This window comes from Peromyscus maniculatus, chromosome 10, assembly GCF_049852395.1.
Source record: "Peromyscus maniculatus bairdii isolate BWxNUB_F1_BW_parent chromosome 10, HU_Pman_BW_mat_3.1, whole genome shotgun sequence".
In the NCBI taxonomy this organism is placed as follows: Eukaryota; Metazoa; Chordata; class Mammalia; order Rodentia; family Cricetidae; genus Peromyscus; species Peromyscus maniculatus.
Window position 1 is genome coordinate 5,402,679 of NC_134861.1, and position 23,304 is coordinate 5,425,982.

Genomic DNA, 23,304 nt, shown 5'->3' on the forward strand with positions numbered 1-23,304 from the left:
ATTAAAGGTGTGTACCACCACCACCCAGCAGAGTGGTTTTGAGGGAGGGTTTTAGTTGGTGTAGTAGACCACTGCCTGCTCTCATGTGATCCCAGAGAGGTGCCCACTGCTGGCAATGGGGAGAAGGAGAAGAGAACAGAGAGAATGGGCTCTCACTGTGGCTAGGAGGGCATGTCTACTTGGATGCATCTGGGGCTTCGGTAGGGTTTCTTAGCCCCCTGTAGGAGCTGGAGTGGAGCCCAGCAGCTCTGCTCCCCTCTCTCTGTGTTGGTTGTTAGGGAGGGGCGGAAGTAGTAGACCCCTGTTGCTTCCTCCCCACTCCTAGCCAGGGTCTCAGTATGTAGTCTTGGCTGGTCTGGAACTCACTCATGTAGACCAGACTAGTCTGGCCTTGAAGTCATAGAGATTTGCCTGCCTCTGTCCCTTGAATGCTGGGATTAAATACATGGCCCCTTGGTACTTCTTGCAGGAAGCAGGACTGAGGGGGAGGCAGGGTTGTGCCTCTCTTCTCCTGGTGACTGGCATTGGCAGTTCCCTGACTGCCCCATTATCCATACCTGTCCCAGGGCTTCGTGTCTGGTTTGCCTCCTGTAGGCACTGCTGTGAGTGAATGTCAAACTCTGGGTGTTACGGGTGGTGCCAGGGCTGTCCTGAAAGGAGCTGCTTTAGTGTGTCTGTTGAGTCCATACTGGGACAGTGCAGATAGGACAGACTGCCACTGGGTTTAGGAGAAGCCTGTCTGGAGTCCCAATCTGGGGGAGGTAGCTTAGTTCCTGTTGATGCCTATTTTACATTCTGCTGATGTGCTGTGGACTCTGACAGTCAGATTTTCTAGAAGCTGGTGACTCTGAGGGTTGAAAGCCCAGTCTCCCTGGTGTGACTGTAGAGGGCTGATAGGAAGTGGTGTCCATTTAGTGTGATGTTGGCTGTTGGATAGTTGGCAACAAGTTCTGGGGGCCCAAGCCAGTGCTCTGGATGTGGTATGTGGCATCATCATGTGTGGACAGTGATATAGAATGAGGATGCCAGCAGAGGAGTCCTTGGCTTGTACCTTTTGGGGAGGAGGTTAGCTTATAACAAGATAGACTGATAACCAAGGGGTAGTCCTGCTCTGGAGATGCCATGAACACTCTGGCTCCACAGGAGGTAAGAAAAGTAAATCTGTCCAGGGCAGTGCTGGTGTTAGGACATTATAGATGAGCTCATTGTGGAGGTGGGGTGTCTTATGGGCCCCACCTCATCCTGCTCCACTGTTCAGACCTCCTGAGCAGTGGCTCCCTCCTCCCTCCCTACCCCAGTTGTCTGCTTAAGGATTCAGATGCCCCTGTTCCTGAAGTGAACACTATTCTAGTCAGCCTCCACTTAGTCCCCACATCCCATTGTGACTTAAACTCGAAAGCCAGCATCACTCACTGTACAGTTAGCTGTTGCTGGGTAGCAGGTGAGCCCAGTTCAGCTGGAAGCATCTGAACTGTGCTTCAGGTAGCAGGACAGGAAGCTCAGCAGGAGGTCCTGAGTACTGAGCAGGCACTGGCTAGAACACCTGGAATTGTGCAGACAGATGGTGGTGTAGGGACAGGGTGAGTAGTGTAGGAGGCCAGGTGAGAATAGCATTGTGGTTTTGTGTGTGTATGTTTTTACTTTGATTTGTGTGTATATTTATGTGTGGGTGTTTATGTTCATGTGTGCAGTAATCTAGAGTTCAACCTTCGATGGTGTCCTCAGGAATGTCACCCACTTTATTTTTTAATTTATTAATTCTTTTATTTTTGAGATTATAATTACATCATTTCCCTGTTCCCTTTTCTCCCTTCAAACCCTTCCATATACCCCTCCTTGCTCTCCTTCGCATTCACGGCCTCTTTTTTTCATTAATTCTTGTTACATGCACATATGTATATTCATGTATATTCCTGTAGTTCTCTGTGTAGGGTTGAGGCCTCTGGTCTTTCCCCTGGTCCACTTTGGCACGTCTCTTCTTGTTTAGCTCCTGTTTAGGCAGTCATGTTGGTGAGACTGTGTCTTCTGACATTAGTAGGAAACAGTCTCACAGCAAACTCCTTGGCCCTCTGGCTCTTAGAAGCTTTCTGCTCCCTCTTCTACAATGTTCCCTAAGCCTTAGATGAGAGAGTTGTTTTGTAAATGTGTCCATCGGGGCTGGACTCCATGACTCGGTGTTTTTGGTTGGTGTGGTTCTCCCTCTGTTGCAGACAGGTTTCTTTGATGAGGGTGAGGACTACACTTACCTGTAGGTGGAAGGGCAAATATGCAAATGCTTAGGATGTAGTTAGGGATTAAGTTAGTTTAGTAACCACTTTTTTTAAAAAATTGAAAGGAAGCTTCTCTCTGGGACATGGGCTTCACCAGTTTGGCTAGACCAAGTGACCAGGGGCCCAGGGACCTTCTTGTCTCTGTGACCCCAGTATTGGGATTAAAAGCATGTTGCATCATACCAAAGTCCTTGTGAGGGAGGCCCTTCAAAAAAGAATGCTTGGGGGCTGGGGAGGTGTCTCAGTCAGTAAAATGGTTACCACACAAGCATGAGGACCTGAGTCTGACCTCTGTCCTGCTCCACCATCTTCCCTGCAGAGGCCAGCTAGCTCCCTTGAGGTCTGTGGGGTGTGGGTAGGGCCCAGGCTTGCCTTTTCCCCAGTCCATGGTGGGGCATCATGGATCACTATGCCCAGAGTGCTCGGTGGCCCTGTGTACCTAGTGTGCAGTACCACCCTTTCATCCCCTTCAGGCCATTCTTCCATACTTCCTGGGACCTTGACCAACCTTGTGTTTCTGCTGGACTGACATTTGCCTGCTGACTGGGCACCCACTTTTGGGATGATCCTTTGAGTTTCCTCTCGCAGTCTGTAGACTCTTCCATCCTGACTTCATGACCAGGACCCCTTACTATCTCTTTTCTTCCGTGGGGCTGAGGCACTGGGGCCTCTTCAAGCCCCTCATACCCATTCCTGTCTCCTTGGTGGTTCTCTGCCAGCCCAGTGATTCTTGTTGTGAAGGGCTAGGGGTGTCTTACCTCTCTGGACATTCTGCACCTTGTTGAGAGAGGGTGAAATTTTTCCTGGCTTCTGTCCCTACAGCTTGCTTCCACCCATGGTTACTCTGGTCTGTCTTCAGGTGAGATGTTTTCTCTGGTTTGCTCCTGTTTGAGATATGGGTCTGAGCACACCTCAGCTTTGAGTTTTATGGAGTAGACTGGTGTTGGGACTCTTGTGTTTCTAGCTATTTCTTTAGAGACTGAGTCTCTGGAGAGACTGTCAATATGCCTGGAGAATGGCGCCCTCCTGGAGGCCTGGAGCTCTGCATTTGGGGCACAGGAGTTTACTCAATCCCCCTTTCTCCACTGTTCCTAAAACCCTTATTCACTTTTGAAATTAACTCTTTCCTGAGCGTAGACCTCTCTTCTTGAGTAGAGCTGGGGGCAGGCACTGCACGGTGGTAAGAGGGACTCCCTATGACATATATGGGACATGCACATGCGTGCCTGTGTCCTCAGGCCTCTGTAACTTGGAACAGGCTGATCGTTCCCTCCTGGACACCTGAGGGAGGCTCCTGGACGTGCACACTCTCCTGGATGTGCACGCATGTCTCTCGGTGTTTCTTGGTTGTACTGGGGTCTTGGCCTGGCACACACACACACACAGCTAGGCTCTAGGTATGGCTTACTCTACCTGGCTCTGACTCTGGCTTCCCCTTGGTCTGTACAGCAGTTTTACTGGCAGGAAGTGGAGCCTGTGAACACAGATGTAGGCGTCTTTATCTGCCAGGTGACTTCCTCAGCATGTGGTCAGTGCTGGTGGAGAGAAGCATGGCAGCACAGTTGTAGGAGAGTGTTGTGTTCCTAGAATCCCCCGGCCTCACCGTGACTGAGGAGGTTTGCTACGGGAACTGGATACTACAGAATATGTCCGTTTCACTCGACTTAGAAGATTCTGGCATCTTTATTTTTTTAACAGTCTTGTAGGTTTGTTTACCTGGATGCAGATCATCATTGAGTAGCAATAAGTGCTGGGTCCTCCCTTGGGGACATCCTTTGGAGATGGTGCCAGTTCAGGTCAGCAAAGTTGTAGGCTGTGACCTCTGTATTCTAGTGTTTGGTTTTCTCAGAGATGGCGGTTTTGTGTCAGGTTCTTTGTTGAGTGGCAGTTACTTCTCTGTGAATAGGAGTCCATTGGAGGCTGCTGCTCCCTGCTGAGCTGACTCAGAGGGCAGTGGGGCCCAGCAGTGTTTTCTCACACATCTGTTAGACCACTGTGTAAATCCTTGGGGCAGGCTTCTGACTGCAGACCCAAGTGTGTCTCTTGTCATGTCAGACAGGAGATCTGCCTGCTGCTGCGTGCCCAGGGTCACTTGGATATTCCCACTGCCTAGCAGGGCCACAGGAAATAAGCTGACACAGTGTCCTCCAGCTGGTACAGTGACATGGATAGTCAAATCCATCTTGATTTGAGTAAAAAATATATTATGCCTTTTCATTTTTGTGACCAGAACCTAGCTGCTTATATCTTTAAGGATTTGCTCTTTAGAATATTACTTCTCAAATTAGTTTATGGTTTTTCCGAGATAGGTTCTCTGTTTATCTTCCCAGTTAGCCTAGAAATTGAGATCCTCCTGCCCTCCAGCTCCTGAGTACTAGGATGACAGCTGTGTACATAGTCAAGGGCCATATGCCCAGCAGGGAGTCACTTTTTATAGCTGAACAATAAAAACAAAAGAGACTGCAGCTTGTCTTGTGGAGACAGCTAATTCCCATAAAAGCGTTGCTCTGAGAAAGAAGCTCTGTTCTGCCTTAGGGCTTATGTGTTTATGTCTGTTTGTGATGAGACTGTTTCTAGGGATGTTCTAGTCAAAAAAATAGATTTTTGCCAAGAGTGATAGCACATGCCTGAAACCCCAGCATTCAGAAAGTGGAATCGGGAAGATCAGAAGTTCAAGGCCACTCTCAGCTACATAATAAGTTGAAGCCACCCTGGGTTACTTTGTTTCTCTCTGTGTGTGTCTCTGTCTCTATCTCTGTGTCTCTCTGTCTCATTCAAGAGGCATTTTAGGAAGGTTACTTCTGTTGTTTTGTAGCACCAAGTAGCTCCTGTTCTGATGACCAGAGTGGCTTTGTGGCCTGGGTCCTGCTATCTGTGTCACTGTCCTGGTACCCATATACCTTTCAGAGGCTTCAGCCATGTGCTGGCACCTGTCAGAGGCCAGGATAAAGGAGCCCGCTGGAGATTGCGGGGAGCACATTGACAGGGCGGGTGAAAGGGACTGGGAACTCCTGGAAGGGGAACACAGGTCCCCAGGGAAGTGGCAGGGAAACAAGGCCTAGCCATGTCAAAGGCAGTTGGTATGGTGTAGCCCTGTGTGCATCTGAGGACATAGGTGACTTCTGAGAGGCATAGGCAACAGTATAAGAAGCCCTCTGAGTAGGCAAGGACTCTTGGAATTGAGAGAGAACTGATTGGAGCAGAGACTGGTAGTTGAATTCACAGAGCACATGCAGACAGCACAGCCTCTCAGCTGTTCCTTATGGCTCTGTGCCCTGGGTGTGCTTTGGGTAGTATATGCTGGATGCAGCCTAAGATGCTGGCAGGGCTCAGTGTGCATGTCTGGAAAAGGATAGTCAGAGGCCCCTTCTGTGTGTGTGTGTGTGTGTGTGTGTGTGTGTGTGTGTGTGTGTGTGTGTGTGTGTGTGTATATATGGGTTTTTTTTTGTTTGTTTGTTTTTTGGTTTTTGGAGACAGGGTTTCTCTGTGTAGCTTTGCGCCTTTTCCTGGAACTCACTTGATAGCCCAGGCTGGCCTCGAACTCACAGAGATCTGCCTGGCTCTGCCTCCTGAGTGCTGGGATTAAAGGCGTGCGCCACCACCGCCCAGCGTATGTGTATGTTTTTGTCTTAGATGTTTTAGGATGATAAAGCTCTCCATTTGAGGAAGGTCAGCCGTTAGAAGATGAGAAAGGAAAGTGAGCAGCAGGGTTGAGGCAGTTAGGGTTTGAGAATGAATCACAGGTGTGTGGGGGTCTGATGCGTTCCAACTGGCTGATCTTGCCTGAGGTCTCGGGAACAACTGGGTGTTGTTGGAGATGGAGTACATGGGGATCTTCCTGGATAGTCTGTCTACTGAAAGCAAGACAGGCTCTGGGGTGCAGCCCTCTCTGAGGTCTCTGGTATCTAGGGCTTCCCAGGTATTAGGCACTCACAAACCTGGTTTTGGTCTGGGTGGGTCCATGCTGGGCTTCCCAGTACCAGCCTAGTAGGCACTATGGGAACTCTGTGGCCCTGCTTTCGGATGAGGCCAGGGATGGGATGAGCAGGAAACAGCGCAAGGTAACTGGTGCTTGGTGACTGTTTGGGATGGGCTAGACACTGAGCACACAGTGCCCTCACAGGCAGGCAGAATGTTGTCTTGCACACCTATCAGAAATGCCTTCAGCTCTGTTTTTCTATTTCAGACTTTAAAGAACTCAAAGAGCCTTTGCTCCCTGGACTATGAAGATGATGAGGACGACACCCAGGCGAAGACTGTTGTGTCCTCCCCATGTACCTCTCAGGGCCTTGTGGACATCATCACACCTGGCTCTAGCCCAAGGATTCCCAGGCCCGGCCCTACCAGCCCCAGTGCCTGGGCTTCGGGGGAGCCAGAGGCCAGCACAGGAGAGGGTGGGAGCAGTGGGGAACCCAGTGACTGGGACAGTGCAGAAGAGGAGGGCGTCTTCCCCCTGGACCACAGTGACCTGGACCTGGAGCAGATCGAGAACAACTGACTTGGGGCCGAGCAGTGGTTGCTGTCACCTTGGTGCCTGACCAGTGGAAATAACTTGTGTGTTATTTTGAAATTGAGGCGTAATTTTGATTCAGTTTTTCCTAAAGAAGTATTTTGCATTTTTATGGCTTCTACAGTTTGGGAGAGCTTCTCTATTTTGGAATGGGTTTTCAGAGGGGATTCTATTAAACATGGTTCTGCCTGGATTCTGGCCAGTTCTGCTCTTTCTGTCAGAAGTCTGCTGTGAGAAGAGTGTGATTTGCTTGACAACCTTGGGGCTGATGGTTGCAGGCTCCCTGTGGAGGGATCGAGGCCTGGGGTGCTTGGGGTGTTCTGTACCCTTGGCTGGCCCTTGGTGTCTGCGCTTGGCCAGCTGCTGTCTTGGGCCACCTGGCTTTCTGGCGATGGTGAGGTGCTGGCTGGGCTGATCTGTGAGATCCCACTGCTGAGTCCTAAGTCTGCTTTTCTGTGGCCCAGTGGCCTTGGGCTTCTGGGATGTGAAGTAGCCATACCAGTCCCCAAAAGTGATGCTGCTGGCAGTGTAGCCAGCACCTCTTCAGTGATTTTAATCCCTAAGATTAATCCCTAAGATTGGGAGCACCATTATGAGGAAGGACTTTGTGATAGCACAGGAAATGATCATCTCTGGAGAAAAATGCCTTTTTTTTTTTCTTGCAAGAAAATTTATGAAAAGGGATTGGCATTAGTCCTACTTCCCTGTCAGATGATCTGGAGCGGACATCAAGTTAGTGGGGGTTGGCTTTCAGAGTCTCTTGTCTTTCCTGTGACTGGGAACTATGATGTGCCAGCAGGCCTCCCCCCATTAGCAGACAGTGGCACCCATATAAGTCTGTGTTCAGTGGTACTTGTCTGACACATTCACTTACACAGCTGTGATATGCTTTAAAGGTTTCCTTTTCATTGATATCCAAAAGCTTTTTTTGTTGTTGTTGGAACGTGGGCTGCATCTGCAGAGTCCTGTGCGGCAGGCAGTGGCCCAGCTAGTTTATATGGTCACACCAAAGCTTCTAGTGTTTGGTCTAGGTCAGCCTCATCTGGTTAGTGGCCCTCATCACAGTGTGTGTGTTATTCAGAGGTCTCACTCAGGCCAAGGATTGTGAAATATGATTTCATAATTCTGCAACCTGTTGGGCAGTGTGGTATTACCAGGGCTGATGAGTGTCAGCATTACCAGGTACTGAGACCCTGCAAGGCTTGTGGCTTAGCACTGAGAGCTGCTCCTCTCTGGCTTCTGGTCTCAGCTCTGTAATGAGTGTCCTTGCTCCCTTTCTGTGGACCACTAGAATCCTATGCAAGCTCACCCATTCCTTGGCCTGTCACCCTGAGGACATTACTCTAAGGCTGCTCAGTATCCCCCATGCCGACAAGGACCTCTCAGCCACTTGGCCTACTGGGAGGGGTGTTCTCATGGAGGACTATAGGGACAATAGGTTTGCTTTGTGCCCCGTCTGCATGCCTGAGTGGCTACTCGCTTAGTTAAGCCCAGCTGGAGCTACCTGTCATCTGCCTGCTTGTTATATGCTCTGTGTCTTTTCTTTAGTTCTTAGAGAACTCTGATCTCACAGAGGCTACTGGGCCTGCCTACCATTTCTTCTGTTCCCAAAGCCCTCTGCTGCCCCTTCCTGCCTCCTCTCAGTTGCCTCTTTCCTGCTCTGGACCTTTGAGCCCCACCCTAACACCTCAGCCTTGGTGGGGCCCTCCTCTGAATCTCCACTGATGCTCTGTTTCCTGCCCCTTGACTGCAGCTAGGCTGCTGCTGGCTACAACCCTGCCGACTTCCTCCCACATCCGCACCTGTGCTAGCTTCTATGTGGGAGTGCAACCCTGCCTCTACCCTCCAGACCCCTCAGTGAGTCTGATTTTCCACCATCCTCAGAGCTGTCATTTGGTAACTGTCCTGTTGCTTTAGGTACACAGTTCAGTGACATCAAGATAGTCCCATGACTTCCATCTCTAGAACTTTCCATGCCTTCCTTATTTTTTAAAATTATCATTTACTTATTTAATGTATACATGTGTTTTGCCTACATGTGTATTTGTGCAACTTGTGTATGCCTGATGTCTTTGGGAGTCAGAAGAAGGTCTCCTGGGACTAGAGTTACAGAGGGTTGTGAGCCACCATGTGGGTTCTTGGAACTGAACTCAGATCCTACTGCAAGAGCAGCCAGTGCTCTTAACCTCTGAACCATCTCTCCAGTCCCTGACCTTTCCATATCTTGCAGCTGAAGCCCCTTTCCCCATTTATCACCCTCTACCTCTCTAATCCACCTTTGTCCCTGACCAGTGGCATTATGTGGATCTTGTCTGATTTATATGATGTCTCAGAGGCACTTGGATGTTGGAGACTGTTTTTCAAGGACATACTAGATGGGTGGCCTAAGGCCTGCTTATTTTTTAATCCACTGAGATAGATGTTGACTCCTATTGCTGTGAGGGACAGAGACATACCATGGCAGCTGCTCTGTCCAGTCTGCTGTGGACCCTGATGACCTACCCAGGCTCTCAGGCAGCTTCCCTTGCTCGGCTGGCTCCTACCTCTTGAGTGCCTTCTTCACAGGAAGTATCCTCTCCTGAGCCCAGACACTCGTGCCTGTCTCTGTGGGACTCAGATGGAGCAGGTCCTGCTGGTGTAGATATGGCCGTGGATCTTGAATATAATGTGGCCTTGTGGCCTGACACCTCACCCAGGCCTGGCAGGCACATCCACCTCTGCAGGCTCACCAGAAAACCTGATTTCAGGCATCCATCATGTTCACTGCACTCTCACCTGGCTGGTCCCTGGGCACTGGGTGCTGCTCTTGACTTGTGGGGAGCATCTGAGGCGGCATGTTCTGCTCAGGCAGAACAGATGGTGCAAAGGCCCTGGGGCAGGGACAAGCTTGGGGGGCTGGATGCAGCAAGGGGACCTGGGCTTCAGAGGAGAGAACAGGGGTTCGGGGACACAGTAGTATGGTAAATCTGAGTTCAAATATATAAGTGAAAACACACTAAAATCTGTGAATAGGAAGAAACTACAAATGTGGCTGTTCTCAGCAGCTGCATGCCATGACAAAACTGGACAGATGGGAGGAGAAAGTCACCAATTCCCTATCCCAGAGGGGATTCTGGTGAGCAGTAAGGACAGACTGAGTTCTGTGTCCCTCATGATACTCCTGACAATGGGAAGTCACAGCCTTTCAGGCATGGGGAATCTTAGTCAAAGTGTGACTGTGAACAGGTCAGGAGGATATATCAACACATGTCAAGAAATTGATACTTATCCATAACAACAAAGAAACTTATTTTAAAAAGTTGGTAAGAGGACTGGGCTGGGCGGTGGTGGCACACGCCTTTAATCCCAGCACTCGGGAGGCAGAGCCAGGTGGATCTCTGTGAGTTCGAGGCCAGCCTGGTCTACCAAGTGAGTTCCAGGACAGGCACAAAGCTACACAGAGAAACTCTGTCTCAAAAAAAAAAAAAAAAAAAGTTGATAAGAGGACTAGAGAGATGGCTTAGCTATAAAGACCACTTACTGTTCTTCCAGAGGACTTGAGTTCAATCCCAGCACCATATCAGGTGGCTACCAACTGTCTGTAACTCTGGCTCCTGAGCATCCAACACCCTCTTCTGGCCTCCACAGGAAACCACACAAGTGGCATACAAAAGTGTACACGCACACACATAAATCCTAAAAAATCATGAGAAATGCACTTATGTATCTCATAGGTCAAAGAAGAAATAGTAGAAATTAGAAAAAGAAAAAAAAAAACACTTAGAACTAACTGGGCTCCATGACAGTGAGGGCCTGGGCATAACTGAAGAGCAGAGTCCTTGCCTAGAATCCACCATGAAGGACTGGGACATTGACTGTGAAGTTCTGACCTGAAATCTACCAGTAAGAGGCAGAGGGCATGGCTTGATAATAGAGTACAGGCTTAGAGTCACTGGTGAGAGACTGGGACTGGTGGCTTGGTGACTGAGTCCTGGCCTAGAATCCACCACTGAGGGGGGCATGGCTTGGCAGCAGAGCACTTGCCTGGCATGCATGAGGCTCTGGGTTCATCCATAGCACTAAAAAAGCAAGAAAAACTCCCAAAATCAAAATAACACCCCCCACCACCAAAACCCCCAGAAAATCTTGAGGACTAGGTGTTGGTGGAGAGGCTGCACACCAGAACTCATTAGATGTATATGAAGTTGTATATAGAAGGGAATTTACCATCTTAAGTGATTATACTAGGAAAAAACAAGAGCACATGAATGACCTAAGTTTCCAGTTTGAGAACTAAAAACAGAACAGCAAGTTCTTTCTTTTCAAGCATCAGGTAGTATTCTGGGTTTTACCAGCCGTAGGTGCCCTCCTGAGTATTCTTCCTCATCCTCAACCCTTCCAAAATGTGAAAACTTGGTAGCACAGTTGCTCATGCTTGTACTCCGAGCTCTCGGGAGGCTGAGGCAGGCTTGTCACCAGTTCACTGCATGAGGAGTTTCAGGTCAGCTTGAGCTGTACAGTAAAAACCCATTTTAGAAAAAAAGTAACAAAAAATAAAAACTATCCATAGCTCCTGATCGGTACTCGGGAGACACTTAACAGTAATCATTTGCTTAATGACGGAGAAAGAATAAATCATGGAAAGAGAAGGAGCTAGGGAGATGGCAAGGTGGTTAAGAGCACAGCTGCTCTTCTGAAGTCCTGGGTTTGGTTCCCAGCACCCACATGGCAGTTCACAACCGTCTGTAACTCCAGTTCCAAAGAACCCAGCACCTCTTCTGGCCTCCGTGGGCACACAAGTGGTGCAGACAGGCACGTAGGCAGAATACCCATGCACACAAAATTGAAATAAACCTTCAAGGGGAGAGAAGAAATACTAAAATGAGAGCAGAAATACAAGAGACTGATCACCGAGCAACTGTGAAACTGACCTGCAGGTTATGCCTAGGGGATGAACAAGACTGTCTTGATTTTGTTTCTGTGGCTGTGATAAAATACCACAAGAAAAAGTAACTTAGAGGAAAAAAAGGGTGTATTTTATTTTAGCTCACAATTTCAGATGGTTGTCCATTATAGCAAGGAAGTCAAAGCATCAGAAACAGCTGGTTACATTCCTTTCATACCAGGAGCATAGAGATGTTAACATATGCACATCTACTGCTTCTCTCACTTTACACAAGTCAGGACCCAAAGCCAGGGTGTGATGTCACCTACACTCACTGGGTCTTCCTGAATCATTTAAGAAAATCAAGACAGTCCACCACAGACAAACCTGGTCTAAATCCTCCTTGAGACTATCTTTCCAGGTGATTCTAGCTTGTGTCAAGCTAACCATCACACTGACCAAGGGTTCAAAAATGATAAACACTTCTAGGAACAGAAGAAGGGACAGTGACAGAAAGGTAGACCACAAGAAAAAGGGAGGATGTCAGGGACAGCTCAGAGGAGATGGACAAATCTTTGAGAAGATACCATCAGAAACTGACTCCAGAAAAAGAGAACTCACAGATAGTCCTGTGGCCATAAGCTCATCTGTATGGTAGTTAGAAATCTTATTACAAAGAATGCTTGATCTGAGGTGGATTTGGCAGCATATACCTGTTCATATCAACACTCATCCTGAGGCAGAAGAATCATGAGTTCCAGGCTAGCCTGGGCTACAAAGTAAGACCTTGCTTGTTTGTTTTTAGGAATAGTGATAGAGCGGACTGGAGAGATAGCTCAGCAGTTAAGAGCACTTGCTCTTGCAGAGACCAAGGTTTGATTCCTAGCACCCTGTGGTGGTTCACAACCATCTGTAACCTTGGTTCCAGGGGCTGACAGACGTGTACTTGGTGCATATACATGCATGCAAGTAAAGCATTCACATCATAAAGTAAATAACTAAAAAGATAAGCATGGTCCCTGGATGTTTTTTGTTGTTTGTTTTTTATTGTTTTTTTTTTGGGGGGGGTGCTTTTTTTTTTGTTTGTTTTTTTGTTTTTTTTGCTTTGTTTGTTTGTTTTTTGAGACAGAGTTTCTTTGTGTAATAGCACTGGCTGTCCTGGATCCTAGAACTTGCTTTGTAGACCAGGCTGGCCTTGAACTCACAGAGATCTGCCTGCCTCTGCCTCCCAGTACTGGGATTAAAGGTGTGCACTACTATCACCTGGCTGGATGATTTAAAACAAACAAAAAATCTAAAACTCACATTTATGGGGTAGAGAAATGGTTTAGCAGTTAAGACCACTGTAGCTGAAAGTTTTCCTGGTCCTACCCAGCTCCCATGGCCCTGCGATCGCTTGAACCCAAGTAAACACACAGAGACTTATATTAATTAAAACTGCTTAGCCATTAGCTCAGGCCTACCACTGATTAGCTCTTACATTTAAACTAACCCATAATTCTTATTTATGTTTAGCCATGTGGCTTGGTACCTTTTCTCAGTTCTGCCTTCACATTTTGCTTCCTCTGTGTCTGGCTGGCGACTCCTGACTCAGCCTTCCTGTTCCCAGAATTCTCCTCTCTGCTTATCCCACCTATACTATACTTCCTGCCTGACTACTGGCTTATCAGTGTTTTATTTATCAACCAAATCAGAGCAATATATTCACAGCATACAGAAAGACATCCCCAGCAGACCCCTTGCTGGTCTTGTAGTGGACCTAGGTTTGATTCCCAGCACCTACATAGCTCCTCACAACAACTGTAACTCCAGTTCCAGGGGATCCAACATTCTATTCTGGCCTCTGCAGGTCCCCGACACACACATGATGCACAGATATAAATTCAGATAAAAATTACATTTCTATGTTGTGTGTGTTCACATGTGTGCATATCCACACACGTGCATATGGGTATGTAGAAGTTTGAGGACAACTTGTAAGAGTCAGTTCTCTCTTCCAACCCTGTGGTTCTGAGAATTGGCCTTGGTTTGTCAGACTGGAGGCTAGCACCTTTCCCTGCTCAGCCATCTTACCCACCTGACTCTGGGTGAGTTTTATGAGCCACGTCTACAAAACAAGGAAATTCTGATCATTTGCAATTTTTTTTCTCTTTTTTTAAACACAGGGTCTTATGTAACCCAGGCTGGCCTTGAACTCAACTGGTAGCCAAGAATGACCTTGAATTCATAATCTCTTTCTCCAGAGTGCTGGGATTACAGGAATTCACCACCAAGCTCAGCTAATCTTTCACAGTTTGAGAACAGAGAAAAAGAAGATCCCTCCCAAAGCATAGCACACAGCACATGTGATCTCCATGAAACCTGGACAGAATCTGTGAGCTGACTCAGAGGGCTGGTCCTCTCTCTTCGTTGTGCTCCCTGATATCTGGATGGCATCGGGGGATTGTGACCTCATCCTCAAGTCCAGTGGGGACCATGACTAGAGCTCAGAGGATAGCTAGAGCCTCAGTTGGTCCTTGGGATGAGAGGCCGTTTCCTGCGCACCTTGCTCTCTTTACCTCATCAAGGGGTTCTGGTTGCACAAAGAAACTCAGGCCCCTCCCACCATCCCCAAAATCAAGGCCACAGGCAGGTTGTGTCCACCAGGGCCTCAGGTCCTCAACCTCCAGCTCAGCCCTCTTCGCAGCCAGGAAGAAGCCCCATCCCTTACAGTAGCCACCAACCAGTGCCCCAAGAGGGGGCTGAGCTGGTTCCACCCACCATTCACCCCCCCATGCCATAGAGCCCCTCCCTGTCCCCAGCTGGGTTTTGCCCCTTGAGGTGTGCCAGGTCCTGTAGAGGTCGTTCTGAGGGGTGGGTTCCTGCCCCTGTGTTGTGTTGGGCCGGAAGCAAGTCCACCAGCTGGAGCCTTACAACACACCTCTTCCTATTGTTCTGCAGTTATGGACTTGGGCTTTTTAAAAAAGCACCTTTAAGTTAATTTTGGTAATTTATATTGTCTTAAAATTGTCAATTTTGTCAAGACTATCAACTGTATTAACTTGTCACTTTCAATCTCCTTTGCTGTTCTGACTCCCCTCACTGCATCCTTGTGGGCCTCTGTGTGTCTCTCTCTTTGCTGATTAGACTGGCCCGAGGTTTGTTTATTTTATTTATTTATTTAGAGGAACCAGCTCTTGGATTTACTGACGGGCACTCCCATTTTTCTTGTTTCCAATTCATTAATCCGCCTTTATCTTCCCCCCTCCTGCTCCTGTGGATTTACTTTATTGTTCTGTTTTTCCCTCCTTGTGTCGAATGTTTAGTTCATTTATTTTCAGTCGCTCTTGCTCAGTAATAAAAACATTTAAGGTTGTGAATTCTCCGCCAACTCCCTGAAGCTGCTCCATGGACGTGCAGTTGCTCTTTCAGAATAATTGTAAAACCGCCTGTCACCGTATTTTATTAACTCTGTGGCTTAGGAATAATTTAGGAGAGCATCTCCGAATTTCCAAACCATCTGGCTTAGTTTTAAGATCATCTTTTGAACTTTTAGGTTTCTTGCGTTGGTTTAAATAATGACGTCTATAGAGAGCTGTGTGTATGTATGAAAGTGAACCCCCACACACTATTATATGCGCGCGCATACAAGTACGTGTATCCTTGTACCTCTGTGCACATGCATGTGTATACATTGCACAGCCCTACATACTTAGCCGTAATGGCTCTGTGTGCCTATCTCTGTCTGTGTGGGGTCTACAAACTCATATGAACCTATTTGTGTATGTGCACACAGTTATGTGGTGTCTATGTACCCGTGTGTGTTTGTATGTGGATCTATGTGTGTACTGTGTATACCTGTGTACTATGTGCATCTATATTAGTATGTAGATGTGTATATACTCAGGTACAGTCTGCATCCATATCCAAGCAGAATGAACTGTGGTTTTGGGTATACATTCCATCTGTGGGGTACTAGGATCTGTGAACATACAGACATCTGTGAGAGGACTCACTCCAGTTTAGTTCTTTTGACTCAGAGTCTCTGGTGAAATCCATGCATCATTCAGGATGGTCTGAAGACTGGCCTTCCCAGGTTTAGCTGGAGTCTGCACCCATGTTTATAACACATGTCCAGGCTCACTGGCACTATGATGATCAGGGCTGAGGGTGGGACTACCAGAAACTCTCTAAAATCAGAATGGAACACAGATACCTTTGATGTCACTGGGCCCACCGGAGGACTGTGGGGTCTTCTGCACAGAATGTAGTGAAGATGGGCTTGTCCTGGGGCCCCATGTTCTCCCTCCCTGTGCAGGGCCTCACAAAGTTAAATCACAGAACCCGGGGAAGGTGTCCTGGGAGATTTTCAAACACAGCATTTTTGTATCTCCTGAGTTCATTAATTAAAATCGTGAGAAGAGCTTGGATTTTACTTGTGTTTTATTTATCCCCTAAGACCATGTGGCAGCTTGGTTTGCCATCACAAAATGCCACAAACCAGGCTGGATTTTGATAACCTCTTCAAAAACATTGAAAGTAGTGATAAAATTTGCCGCTTTAACCATTTTCAAGTGTACGATTCAGTGGTGATGAGTACACAACTTGTACAACCATGGCCATCATTTTTTCCATCTTCCCACACTGAAACTATGCCCATTAAACACTGACTCCCTGTTTCCCAGCTGTGGCACCCCCATCCTATCTCCTGACTGTAGTCGGATTTTTCTTTGGGCTGCCAGCTCCCAATAACAACACAGAGACTTATTAATTATGAAAGCTTGGCCTTAGCTTAGGCTTGCCCCACTAGCTCATAACTTAAATTAGCCCATATTTTATTAATCTACATTGTACCATGTGGCTTTTGTCTCTTTTCCATTCTATGTGTCTGTCTGGCTCATTCTGTGGCTCCATGGTGTCTTTTGTGTGCCTAGATTCATCTCCTACTTCTCTCTCTGCCCAGAAGTCCTACCTATACCTCCTGCCTAGCTATTGGCCATTCAGCTCTTTAGTAAACCAATCACAACAATATATGTTTTACACCTTGAAATCTTCAAGGTGTAAAAAATATCGCACAATATTTTCGCTTTTTTTGTCTAAATAAAAAGGGAAGGTTTTAACTCTTAACATAGTAAAACTATATACAATAAGAACAAATATCAGGCCAGCCTGGGCTACAGAGTGAGTTCCAGGAAAGGCCCCAAAGTTACATGAGAAACCCTGTCTCAAAAAAACCAAAAAAAAAAAAAAAAAAAAGAAAAAAGAAAAAGAAAAAGAAAAAAAAGAAAAAAAAAAGAAAGAAAAAAGAACAATTATCAGGTAAGAATTACATTTACAATGTCCAGTCCATTAGTATAAGCGAATTCAAAGAAAATACTACATTATCTATCCTATCTTGATGAGACCAAAGTTTTGTACCTGATTTACTTTCTATCCTAACTTGTATTACCAACCCAAAACTATCTTTTTAGGTCTCAAATCATTTCCTTAGATAAACAACTTAAGCTTTTATGTCTCTCAACCCTATATATTTTACACCTCTTTTGTGAATTTTTTTTTCTGAATTTGATAACAAGGAAAACTGTAACTATAACTATCTAGTTTTCAACCCTATCAAAGATCTGAGAAGGATATCTATTATCTGAGTAAATAGGAAGTGCAAAAGCAACTTCCAAAACTATAGAAATGACAAAGACTGCCTGGACAGTGACCCAAAGTTCCTCTGCAACGTTGGTGCATCCATCTTTGGCCTATAGTCCTAGAATATCTGACAGACTTTTTTTGTGAAGCAAAAAAGGAATTTTGAAGGATTGTCCTACTTTGTCTTGGCACAGTTTGGCACTTTCTTTTGTGTCCCGCTTGTCCAGTTTGGACAGCATCCTGTCAACAGTCCAGGTAAGGGCAGTTTCTTGCCCAAATGGCCAGCTTTGCCAGCAAACTCCATATGGAGGTTCTTGGATGCCCATCATCCTCTTTTGAAGTAAATTGGTGCTGCCAGGAGCAGACATGTCTCATGTCTTGAACAGCCTTATGTTAATTAAGACATTTTAAATGCCATATTCTATAGATCTTTGAAGTGTTTAAAGACCATCTATCTATTTAAAATATATCTGTTTGACCTTCAAAACATACCTAACATGAATACAAGTTTGATTGTTATAGATGACTACTATTTCTTTATTATCCTAACCTGTTTTTCATTATCCTAAATGGCTTTAAGGATTAGAAATTTACATTACATTTTTAAATGAGCTGCACAGGTACAATACCTTAAACAAAGAGTAGGAACATATATACAGTATAACAAAAATAACCTTAAATTTGAATCAACATTCAAAAATCCATACCAGTAAAATATTTTAGACTAGTAGTTGTTTTTTTGTCTAAAAGTAGATTCAATAATCTACCCTTTTATCCTATCATTCCCATATCCACCCTTTTTCTTTTCAGAAAGGGATCCTTGAACCCAACCTTCCCTGTTTAGTTTCCTCCCCTGCCATGACCAGAAACAACTCATAACCAGCCCTCCTAGACAATGGCAAACATCCATAACCTACAGAACAATCAAAAACCACCTACCCCACCTCTTGGGAATGTGGGCATCATATTCTTAAAATTACTTCCTGTTGTCTGGGGGTGACAGCATCTGTAGGGGACCCTGAGAAAGTTGAGATAATGGTCAAGTCCTGGGAAAACTAGCTGTGTCATTTGCTGTCCAGTCTCTGTGTGGTGGCAAAGTGCAGGGCTTGTCTGGATAGAGTCGTCTGTGAGGCTGGACCTTCTCAGCTGGCAGCTTTGAAGATGTTCTGGATGCAGAATTTTGGGGAAACGGCAACAGAGGCATCGTGAGAAGCTGGGTCACCTGAGCCATCTGTCTTCATAGCTGTCTGGTTCTTTTGTTCTGAAAACACATAAACTTTTAAAGGTAATGTATATAACTGCATTAGCACAAGTATAGAATGTGTGATGTGCACAAGTCAGTTAAAGACTTTTTTTTGTTTGTTTGTTTTATGTTTGAGCATGTAAAAGCCATCTGTTAACTTTATAAGTTTGTTTGGACTGTAGAACCAAACTATAAATTTCCATCCATGTCATATGAAAGGATGGCATGTGATAAGTCATGAGAACTCTGTAGCCAACAAGATTTATCATGTCTTATCCAGACTCAGAGCTGTCCCCACGTAGAGAGACCAGCATACCTGTCACCTGTCCTGCAGCTTTTCTTCATTCCTTCATGTCTGTAGCCAAGATCCTCAGGAGGTCTCCCCCAATCAAATCTGATCTTTATTAATTTTGAAGAGAACCGTAACTTTTTGTTTCCTGTGGGAACAAAGGCATAACCTTTCCCCCAACAAAACATAATTTCTGGCTTCTATTTAAAGTTAAGACATTCTTAAAATATATAGGTTGGTTTAATTTAACGGTCCCTTACACAATCCAGTGTCTCTCAGCAGTTGCTGTTCTCTCTTCATTAGCATTTAAAAACTTTAAAATAAAAAAAAAAAAATATGGGGTTGGGGATTTAGCTCAGTGGTAGAGCACTTGCCTAGCAAGCACAAGGCCCTGGGTTCGGTCCTCAGATCTGGGGGGGGGAAAAAAAGACAGGGAAAAGACGGGCGGTGGTGGCACATGCCTTTAATCCCAGCACTCGGGAGGCAGAAGCAGGTGGATCTCTGTGAGTTCGAGGCCAGCCTGGGCTACAGAGTGAGTTCCAGAACAGGCTCCAAAGCTACACAGAGAAACCCTGTCTCGAAAAACAAATAAACAAACAAAAAAACTTTAAAATTAACAAAGCTCCATACAGGATCCAGATGCCCTGTGTATTTCCCATCCTTATGTGGCTTATTCTTTTTATATTACTTTACTATTTCTTTAAAGACTTTATTATTTTAAACTATTTTTTCTATCACTGTCTATACCCATTTTTTACTGTATCTGTAAAGGTTTTCTTGGTCTGGGCCACTTTACTGCATGGCTGCAACTTTCTCTGACCATGTGAGTCAAACCATAAACTGCTAAGTAGGTGCTTGTACCTAGTCTCATGTGACCAAGTGGCATACAGCCCATTTCTCATAAACCCCATTCAAGTGCTCTGTAGCAGGGCCTCTTAAAGAAGCCACACCTCTCCATATGCCACAAGCACTGAGCCTACTGGGAACTTTTTTTTTTCAGCTTTCTTAGGCCCTATGTAGATTTAAATGCTCCACATTGAGCATCAAACATAGTTTGATTTTTCTTTGGGCTGCTAGCTCCCAAATAATGATGTAGAGGCTTATTATTAATTATAAAAGCTCAGCCTTAGCTTAGGCTTGTCCCACTAACTCTTATAACTTAAATTAACCCATTTAAAAAATTAATCTATGTTCTACCATAGATTAATTTTTAAAAGGCTTTTACCTTTCTCCTATTCTGTGTGTTCAGCTTGTTCCGTGGCTCCGTGGTATATTTCGCACACCTAGATTCATCTCTTACTTCTCTCTCTGCCTAGAAGTCCCGCCTATACCTTTTGCCTAGCTATTGGCTTTTCAGCATTTCTTTTTTCAGGACATGGTTTCTCTGTGTTGTTTTTGTGCCTGTCCTGGATCTAGCTCTGTAGACCAGGCTGTCCTCAAACTTACAGAGATCCGCCTGGCTCTGCCTCCTGAGTGCTGGGATTAAAGGCGTGCGCCACCACTGCCTGGCTGGCTTTTCAGCTTTTTATTAAACTAATCACAGCAATATATCTTCACCTAGTGTACAAATATCCCACAATACCTGACTCTGTGTCCCTTACGTATTTGTCACTCTCATGACTGACCCACTTCATTCCACATAATTTCTCAATGTTTATTCATATTGTGGAGGTGTCTGACTTCCATTCTTTTTGAAGCAGAGTAGTATTGCATCAAATGCAGTTTTCTTACCCACTGTTGACAGACACTTGAGTGGACCTTCTTTTGGATTCTTGTGAATCTATAACTAGTGGTGTTCATGCATCTTCTTGAGACTTTGCTCCATTCTTTTCAATCTCTACCTAGAAGTAAAGTTTCTGGGTCACGTGTGCCGGTTACATCATCGGCAGCCTGGCTGGTGCTGTACGGTTCTGTCCTTTGAGTAGAACCACCATCCTATGATCAGCTGTGTCTGCCTGTGAAGGATCGTCATAGCTGGGCTTGTTACCTGTTGACATTTCCTTAGACGGAAGGAGCATGGCGGGGGGGGGGGGTGTCCTTGTAACCTCACCTGACTATTTAGTCACTCCTCCTAGCCAGTCGTGTGCAGTTCTGCCCAAATTACACCTGGCTGTCTCATGGAAGCCATAGTGTACACAGGCTGGGGAAGACTGGGTGGGGTGGGGGGGTGGGGTCTGTCTGCACAGCCGTGGGAGTGTCACCATCCATGCTGGGTGCAGAACATTTAGTATGGCTGCGTTAGTGTGAACCATAGAAGGGTCTGGAAGGAAGTGTTGCTTAGTCACCCACCCCAGGAGAACACTGTTACAACAACTGGATTTGGAATAACCATGGAACTGTGTCCATGAAGGTGTTTGCAGAAAGGTTTAACCAAGGCAGGAAGACCTACTCTGAGTGCAGGTGAGGTCATCATGGGTTGGGATCCTGGGCTGAATAAAAAGAGAAAGCAAGCCGAGTGCTGCTGTTCAGCGCTCTGCTTCCTGACTGTAGACACAATGTGGCCAGCAATGTGACCAGCTGCCACACGCTCCCGATGGTATGCTTGCTCCTCCGTGATGGACTGTATCCTCCAACTGGGAGTCCAAATAAATCCTTCTCTCTTTAAGTTGATTTTGACGAGTACTTTGTCACAGCATGGAGAAAAGTAACCAACACTATATTGGCAATGGCAGTTTTTAGTTTTTGAGGCACCAACTGTTTTCCACGGTGGCTGTACCCTGTGTGTGCCACCATAGGGCACAAGGACTCCGGCTTAGCTGTGTCCTCGCTGCACTTCATGTGCTCTGGTTTTCTGTTCTGCATCCTAATGTTCACACACATGGCCCGTGAAGATTTGCTGATATATAACTTCGATTTATTACAGCAGCAATTTGATTTCAACGTTATGTGGCAATTTCTTTTTTTTTTTTTTTTTTAAGATTTATTATGTATAGTGTTCTGTCTGCATGTACGCCTGCAGGCCAGAAGAGGGCACCAGATCTCATTACAGATGGTTGTGAGCCACCATGTGGTTGCTGGGATTTGAACTCAGGACCTTTGGAAGAACAAGCAGTGCTCTTAACCTCTGAGCCATCTCTCCAGCCCAAAATATATATTTTTACTTTTTTTAAAATTTTTTTGAGACAGAGTTTCTCTGTGTAGCTTTGTGCCTTTCCTGGAACTCACTTGGTAGCCCAGGCTGACCTAGAACTCACAGAGATCCGCCTGGCTCTGCCTCCTGAGTGCTGGGATTAAAGGCGTGCGCCACCACCGCCCGGCTGTATGTGGCAATTTCTATGGACATTCTGCATTCTACTTAGTGTGCTGGTGTGCTCCTTGGTGCTTTGATAGACATCGTGACCAAAGGGAACTTGGGGGAGTCAAGCGTTTATCTGGCTTACAGTTCCTCACGGATAGAAGCCGAGGCAGGAACTCAAGCAGAGATCACGGAGGAGCGTTGCTTGCCGTGCTCTGAGGCTCACATTCAGCTAACTTCCTTATACCTCCCTTGACTACCAGGGCCCTCTCAATAAGTCAGCAACTGAGAAAATGTCCCACAGACATGTCCACGGGCCAATCAGACAGAGGCAATTCCTCCCTTCGAGTCCCTCTTTCCAGATATGTCTAGGTTTGTGTCAAGTTGACAATTGACCAGTGCACTTGGAAAGTATGGTTTTTTTGTTTTTGTTTTTGTTTTTTTGAGACAGGGTTTCCCTGTGTAGTTTTGGTGCCTGTCTTAGATCTTGCTCTGTAGCCCAGGCTGGCCTTGAACTCACAGAGATCCACCTGGCTCTGCCTCCCGAGTGCTGGAATTAAAGGCACGTGCCACCACTGCCTGGTGGAAAGTGTGTATTTTGAAGACACATCCAGCATTTTATGTACATCTGTAATAGCTAATATTGTACAAATCTATATCCCCACTTTCTTGTGGTAATTTTTTTGAGACAAGGTCTCTGTATTGTATAGCCTTGGTTGTCCTGTAATTCACTATGCAGACCAGGCTGGCCTGGAACTCAGAGAACTGCCTGCCTTTGCCTCTGAAATGTGGATCTAAATGCATGTTCCACCACACCTGGATCTTCACGCTTCATTTTTTTTTTTTCAGTCAGGATTTCTCTATGTAGCCCAACCTGGCTTCCAGCTCTTCTTTTTACTGGGCTAACAGGCGTGCTTCATTATGCCTACCTCCTGATATATTCGTTACTGATTGTTGAGTTAGATTCTTCACTGGCGGATTTCTCTATTTCTCCCCACAGTTTGTTGGTACATAGAAATTTAGAATTATACATTCCTATGGATAGAAACTTTAAGTTGACCTTTTGTTGTCTCTGGTAATAATTTTTACCTAAATTCTCTTTTGCCAGAGGTATACCTCACTATCTTTGTGGTAAACCTTCTTTCCTGCTTCTGACTCTTCCCGGTAGACCTGAGCGTCCCTCTGCGCTTGTTTCTCTTCAGCCTTGATCACTTTCTTAGAATTTTCTGTGCTTAGGTCTGACATCTCTGCTCTCATTGATCTGAAAATGCCTT

General features: G+C 45.9%; 1 protein-coding gene across 6 annotated transcripts in view; it reads left to right on the top strand.

The window, feature by feature from the left end:
• Fam53a (family with sequence similarity 53 member A) overlaps positions 1–6,973 on the top strand; it is a 34,209-nt gene extending 27,236 nt beyond the window's left edge. For all 6 annotated transcript variants that reach the window (XM_042285773.2, XM_076545738.1, XM_006972891.4 and 3 more), the window contains one exon: positions 6,457–6,973. In XM_042285773.2, coding sequence (XP_042141707.1) covers positions 6,457–6,768 — 312 coding nt within the window. In that variant the 3' untranslated portion in view covers positions 6,769–6,973. The remainder of the gene's footprint in view (positions 1–6,456) is intronic.
• Positions 6,974–23,304: the final 16,331 nt, after the last annotated feature.